This window comes from Neovison vison, chromosome 12 (assembly GCF_020171115.1).
Source record: "Neovison vison isolate M4711 chromosome 12, ASM_NN_V1, whole genome shotgun sequence".
NCBI classification, from domain to species: Eukaryota; Metazoa; Chordata; class Mammalia; order Carnivora; family Mustelidae; genus Neogale; species Neogale vison.
The window spans coordinates 50643488-50651175 of NC_058102.1; the positions used below are offsets into that span (position 1 = coordinate 50643488).

A 7688-nucleotide genomic window follows, 5' to 3' on the forward strand; every position below is an offset into this window, starting at 1 on the left:
TATAGTGAAGTTCATGACTGCCTCACTTTCTTGGCTTGTTTAGGTTTTGACATCCCTCTCAACAATTCTGCCCAAACTCTGCTGAAGGGGCATTAAACTTCCTTCACCATGATCCCCTCAGTAGGTTCTCCACCAGCTCCATTTCTCTCCCCAACCCACAGAGACATCCCTCCTGGAGCCCTCTATACATCTTATGAGCTAAAATGTGTCCCTGCAAAATTCATATATTGAAATCCTAGCCTGCTAGTATGTCAAAATGTGGCCATAGTTGAAGATACGGTCTTTTAATAGGTAATTAAGTTAAAATGAGGTCACTGGCCCTAATCCAATATAACTGGTATCCTTATAAGAAGGGCAATTACAATAGATAGGCCCAAAAAGAAGACTATGTGAGGACTTGGGGAGAAGTGTCTTCTCACAACTATGTATAAGCTAAGAAGGACTCAGAGGACTCAGAAGAAACCAACTAACCAACAACTTGATTTTGGACCTAGAACCTCCAAAACCATGAGAAAATGAATTTCTATTGTTTAAAATAAATTTCTATTAATAAAATTCTATTGTTTAAACCCAGACCATGGGGTGAAGCACCAACTTAGAGGGTTGGCAGCCTCAGCCATCTAATACCTCACTAATGGTCTTTATTCTTGATGGTGGTTTCCATACTGAACAGCAGGATTTCAAGTCTCCTGTTCCCACTTGAGTCTTAGTATGTGCATTGTTCTGTCTCTCTTCTCTACTGGATATATATAGTAATCTAATGCTCCAGAATTTCATTTTGCGAAGATATACTGAAGTCATCATCATTTGACATAGGAAACAAATGCATTGTTTCAGTATTTCTCAGATTTGGGGGAAAGGGGTTTGGAAAGCATTCTTGGGGATCCAAGAATTATCTCAGAATTTTTAAACTGTATTTCACTTGGAAAACCACCCATAACCAAGTACTGCCAACATTTTAGTGCTGAGTTTGGTTTCCAACACCCCCGAAGTCTCATAGTGCCACTCCTCCTCTTGGTTTCTAATGGTAAGAACAGAAGTGGATTCATATTCATATGTAAGTGGTATTATTGTGCCAAATAAAAATTCCAATCATATCATGATGTACCACATTGAATAATGAAAGTTTTCAAAAGTTCAAATAGAAAAGTGAGGGATTAAACGGATTTGCCAAATTCCTAAGAACTTGTGTCTTCAATAAGATCTATATTCATAATGCAAATGACCAGTCACCAAAAAGATGTTTTCTATTAAATTAAATTATATAATTAAATTATTGACAATTTCAATGTCATCAATTTTGTTATTTTGTTGTCCTTCATAAATTTCCTGCATAAGAGCTACAAGTATAAGAAGTTTATAGTTGGTTCTAACACTAAAAGAAAAATCAACATTGAGATCCATACAAATTTTCTTCCTCTGAAAGAGATGCAAAAACTGTCAAGTTTGAGAAATCCTCCCTTACACAAGATTACTAAATGGTGAGTGTCTTACTTACTTTACTAAATCCAAGTTTCCATGGATGCGTACCTAACATCTCTTCTATGTCTTCCAACACCTTTGTAGAACCCGAGCTTATGAGCCGTTTAAAGTGTCGAGGCAGAAGAACTGGAAGGAATTCCATTACTTTTGGAAACTGCAAAGCTGTCATTACATTTATAAATGGAACTACAGGATAACAGAAAAGAACAAATCAAAACATACAAATGAGCTCACAGAACAACGATGTGATGGACGTCCTCCTGGAGCACAACCAGTTCCAAAAATCCAAATCAAAGAGAGATAAATAAATTTACTTGAACCAGCAAGAAAACTGATTGTATTACAACAATTGATTTTGCACTGAAGTGGCTTTCATCATTGTGTGTAACTCCAAAATTTATGTTCTTCGAATGCTTAGACAACCACTTCTTAGCCTCCTGTTTACTTTTGTGTACAATATAATCAGAGTAAAATTTGTGATTCCATTTATAAAGATAAATTTAAAGCTAAGCACAAAAAATAAATCATTGACATATTAACCTTTATAATCATTTTTCTGACTGTTATCAAGATTCTTTTGTCACTGATGTCATTCGGTGATGTCCTGCCAAATTTATTTCAAATAATTACGAAATGAAATATTGCATTCAGGTGAATGTCCAGATAAAACACCATACTAAAAAATTATTTTATACCATTTTGGACTGAAATTTTTCCAAAATGGAATACTCGTATTCTTCTCTTTCTCTTCTGCCTTCTTAAACAGAATAATAACTGGAACTGAATAGTTAACAACTGAACTTTTTCTTAATGACTCAAGGTAATCCAATTCACACAAAAGTCAGAGAGAAACATAGCTTTAGAGCTGGGGAGGAACTGAAAGAAGCTTAAAGATCCTCTCTCCCAACCTCTCCACCTTAATGATGAGGTAACCTGGAAATTACAATGACAAACTCAAAAGCAACAGAAACACATTTTCAAAAACAGATTTTAAAAAAGAATAGTGTGCCAAGATACTATAGTGGTGATATCTTAAAACACATTAGCCATTAAGTATTTCAATTACAATAAAACTGGATGATAAAATCCCACCTACTCGTGTTTTCCACAGGGAGGCACATCTCATTTTCCAGTAGAGACTCTTCCTCTTCATTCTGTGTAGACTGTTTTTGACCCTTCTTTCCAGTTTCCTTTTGGAACGTTCTTAATGTTTCCCTAATATTTCCGAAGTTGAGGTTTTTATAGCTTGATACAGCACTTACCCATGCTAAAAATTTATTTATATAATCACTGGAGAAATTGCAGTCTTTAAGAAACAGGGAACAGATTTGTTCTTGATTTGGCGGTGACATATCACACTGTAAAAAGTAAGATGGAAATCCTTGAACTTGATAGCTCCTTGATCCCACAGGTTTCACATGCACTTTCACTCGCCACCAAGGACCCGTTACTGGAAAACGTCCAAACACGTCACATTTCTCTTGAGTGTTTTCATCACAAATTACAACTTAAAAAAAAAAAAAGTTAATTTAAGACATTTTAAAACCTCTTTTTCAATGCTTTACCAAATCTACCACTCTGTTCCTCCCCACAGCACCCTGTACAGATGTTTATTAGGGTATCTACATATACATTCCACTTACCCATTTATCAGTCTCCCTCCACTGTGCTGTAAGCTCTCTAGAATAAGATAATGTTCCACTTGTCCTTGTATTCCAAGAGGTAAATATGGTACATGGCAAGTCTGCTGTTTGTCTTCTAAAAACAGCCACCTCTCTGCTACTCTGACCTAAACCAAAAATGACCTTCATGCAGTTTCTAAAATATCCCATGGTCCCCCCCAGACCACAGGGCCTTTGCATAAGTTGTTCCATCTGCCTCAAGTGTTCTCTTCCTTACTGTTTACCCCCATTTACTACTGACCTCTAAATTTAATTGTCACTTCCTCACGAAAGTCTTCCTTGAATCTCAAGGTTATAACCTCTCAGAGCAATACTTATAATTCATTCTATGCATTAAGTAATATTACAGTTACTTCTGTAATTATTTTTTTTAATGTCTTATTTTATTCACCAAAGAACAAGCCCCATTAAGACAGAAACCTTATTATCTTACCGCTCTTGGGTATCCCCCTGGCAACAAACAGTACCCTGCTTGGAACATGGTATCCAGTCACTAATACTTTTAGGATAAATGACTAAACCCTCCACAAATACTTGAAAACTTTCAGTCTAAACTTATGTTGCCCACTCACATGTGACTATTTACATTTAAATTAATTAAAATTAAACAAAATTTAAAATTTCACCTCCTCAGTTACACCAGCTACACTTCAAGTTCTCAGGAGCCACGTGAGGCTGGTGACTATTGTACTGGACAGCGCAAATTCAGAACAATGCCATCAACACACAACATTTTTCTGGTCTTACCCGTAAAATTTTCTTAGATATCACTCACAACGTACACATAAAAGGTATTATTCATAGCACAGGAAACGGCACAAGATAAGCTCTCATCACAACGTTACTGACACAAAGTTAATGAATCCACAATGCCTTGAGGTGTTTGTGTGTGTGTGTGTGTGTGTGTGTGTGTATTTTCTAAGTAGCTGGTAAATAAATATTTGACTCCGGGTAGGATAGGAAAATAGTTTAAAAAACTCTAATTCTGGGTATGAATACAGGCTCGACATCCAACTGTTTTCTGGACTATAAAAATAAAACTACTTCAAAGAGTTGTGAACATCGAATGAGATAAAACACGTTGAGCACAAGCTTAACACGTGGTATTCTCAAGTCACCGCTATTGTTATTTACTTATCGAATCCTATCCTAAGTAGGATGAAACAGCTAGGCCATCCCCAAAACACGTTTGTTAGCAGCAATGGGGCGTCTTACTTAGGACAAGGCCAGAACGGGACACATTCCACCCACCAATCCCATCCCCTCGGGGTAGGGGGCTTCCTCACCGTGGAGGCGCCCGGGGAGGGTACCAGCCTTGACGCCCCCACTGCAGAGCTCCTCGGCATCCACAAACTCCAGGTCTTCATCCTCCTCCACGTCCTCCTTCAGACAGTCATCGTCCTCCGCCAACAAGTCCTTGGGTGGGAGCAGAGGGCCCTGCAGTTCCCGCAAGGGCTGACTCGAAAAAGCCATATTATTCCCCCTGCAGTTCTCCCCAAATTCCGGAAAACCCGGGCAGGGCACACAGCCAGGATCCGCCAATCAGCTCCGCGAATTAAGAACTTCCGGGAACGCCCCCACGGCGGAGAGCATGTGCGGAGGGGCGGGGCAGCGGCGAAACTCCTCCCCAAACACCCACGGAAGGCGGGGACAAGACCCTGGAGGGGCGGGATGAAGGCGGGGCGATTGGGGGTTTGGAGAAGAGCGTGCGCACTCGGCATCCAGAAGTGAGGGTCCGAGCGGTACCTGGACTGCACCGCCCGCTGGGCAGCGTCAGTTGTGGCATCCGCAGAACTTATTGCACTTCCGGAGAGAGAAATGAGAGGGAAGGCCGTGTCTAGAGAGCCTGGAGAGCCCGGAAAAGCGAAGCCCTCCCCAACACTCTGGAACGAAAGCCCAGATGCACTTCAAGGCAAAGGCCACCACCCAAAAAGCACAGAGCCGCGAATCTCCAGATGGGAGACCCGTTTACTCAGGACTGCTCTTGTCCTCCGTTTCCTTAAGGACTTGAATTTATGTCAGCAAAGGCTCTTAATCAAGGTACAGTTCTCAAGGCTCCATTCTATAGACACCGTGTCGAGATCTAGGGCAGGGACCCCAGAATTCTGTCTTTTTAATTTACGTCCCAGGGTTGTCTATTTTGATGCTCAGCCAGGTCTGGGAACAGCTGCATTACCTGACATTCAAAGTCTTTTCATCTTTTCTTCTCTGAGTACAAACTGGTCTCCCAAGCTTCTTTAAGCTGGACTACACCTGCTCACAGTGGGGCAAAACAAAACAAAACAAAACAGAAAAAAAAAAAAAAAAAAAAACCTGATTATAGCCAAGAGTATAGAGAAGGACTGGGGAAGGGAAGTAGAAGAGAAGCACAGTGGCTTAAAAACTTTGTTCTGGAGCCATGGTTTCCACGCCTGCAGGGGATACTGTTTGAAAGTCTTGTTACTCCTTGAGGAACACCATATAACATATATTATTCTCACTATTTTTGTATTGTTTATTATGGAATTATTCTATTAGTAATAAACTCAAAATAAGTAAGCAGACACTGCTAAATCCTAAGGCACTTTATGATTCTAATATACATGAACAACAGCCAGCACGAAAGGTTTAAGAAAAATTGTGGGAGAAAATACTAAAATTGATTTTTCCCTTTGGGTACAAGTATGTTCCCTTTGTTGCTTTTAGAAAAACTGTGTTACCGCTTACAAAACACCATTGTTTCCAAGAATCCACTATATGAGCTTGAATTCCTTCCTTAACACTCCTAATGGCTACTGTTTCCGCAACACTGAATCTGCTCTGTCACACACTGGTCTCCTTGTTGCTAAATCCAGTGAATACCTTCTTGCCTGAGTCTTACCTCACCTTTCAACAACCTTTGACACTAGTAACTATTTTCTTCTTGTAATACATTGTTCATGACTTGTGTTCTCAGGTTTTCCTGCCTCTCTAGCCATGGATAGTCCCTTGCACTCCTCTACTGTTGTCTTCAGTACTACTATTCCCCCGGGTTCCATCCTGAGCACCTTCTCACTCTGTAATCCTTCCCTCAATCATCTTTGACCTACTCTGTCATATACATGCTCATAACTCCTAACCTGATCTGCAAACAGGTGCCCACAACTGCTTGTTAGATGCCACTCGTGGAGGGCCCATGGCTGCTTCAGACTCAGTGTATCTAAACAAAAAGGTATCTTCTCCCCAAACCCAGGTCACTTATACACGTAAGCGTACGTAGTCTACATAGGATGTTCTTGATACCAACATGGTGATTTGGGCACAAGAATCCAGAAATTAAGCCGCTGTTTATATAACTCAACTGCATTCTTCTAAGTAGTGTAGGTGAGGATTCAGGATGGTGAGAGCTTTGTTTCCTTACCTGTTGTTTCTTCACTTAAAAAAAATTAAAAAAAAAATGTTAGCAATTCTATGTTCCTGAACGCCATTTTTACCTTTTTTACACAGTAAGCAACAGTACTCAAATCTGGCTGTGCATTATAATCATTTGGGATGTTTCTAAAAATAAGATTCCTGGCTCTCCCCTGAAGGCATATTTCCATGAACACAATGCAACACAGACATGAGGTTATTCACAATGTAGTGAGTTTTGGAGTGGCAAATGGATGGAAACAGCAGAAACGTGTTTAAGAGATTTATTGAATAGAATATGGCATATCCCCACGAGGGAATAGTCTTCAGTAATTTTAAAAAAGAAAGAAAGAGGGAGATCTCTTTTAACTGATAGGGAGTGGTTTCCAAGATATATTAAATAAGGAAAAGCAAAAACAGTGCATATAGTTAATTTATGTGTATGTGGGTAAGCTTGTTTTGGGGAAAAGGAAGGATGGAAGGAAGCGAAGAAGGGAGGAAGGGAGGAAGGAAGGAAGGAAGGAAGGAAAAGCAACACCGGAGAGATGAACATAGAAATTAATGAAAATAGTTACCTCAGGTATAATGGAAACAAGATAGAGGAGACAAAGATGGGGGGAAAAAAATCTCTGAATTTAACTTTTTTTAAAAGATTTTATTTATTTATTTGACAGAGAGAGGGGGGGAAGCAGGCTCCCCGCTGAGCAGAGAGCCCGATGTGGGGCTCGATCCCAGGACCCTGAGATCATGACCTGAGCCGAAGGCAGAGGCTTAACCCACAGAGCCACCCAGGTGCCCTGAGTTTAACTTTTTGTAATGGTTTGAACTTCTGAGCCATGTGAATGTTTCATATGTTCAAAAATAAATAAACCAAAAGCAAACCTAAAACAGAACACAAACAGAAACAAATCAAAATGTCTCTCAAATGTATAACCTAACCTTTCAGGGAAAATAATTACTTCAAGTAACTTTTGAACACTTCAAATAAATATTTTAAGTTACTCTGACTATATACCTTTAGTAGGGTATACGCTGAGGACAAAAGATCCACAAAGTAATCTTAAACTTCACCACACACTATGGTTAATGTTGGTTTTAATAATGTTATTATAATTTTGAAATTACATATTATAGGAGAAAGCAAATAAGTAAATG

General features: G+C 39.5%; 1 protein-coding gene across 1 annotated transcript in view; it reads right to left on the reverse strand.

The window, feature by feature from the left end:
• The window catches only part of HELB (DNA helicase B), a 31517-nt gene extending 26877 nt beyond the window's left edge, over positions 1-4640 (reverse strand). Inside the window, exons 1-3 of the mRNA XM_044227761.1 lie at positions 4451-4640; positions 2579-2989; positions 1499-1668 (exon numbers count right to left, since the gene is read on the reverse strand). Of these exons, the coding sequence (XP_044083696.1) occupies positions 1499-1668; positions 2579-2989; positions 4451-4637 (768 nt within the window). The 5' untranslated portion in view covers positions 4638-4640. The remainder of the gene's footprint in view (positions 1-1498; positions 1669-2578; positions 2990-4450) is intronic.
• Between the last annotated feature and the right edge of the window lie 3048 nt (positions 4641-7688).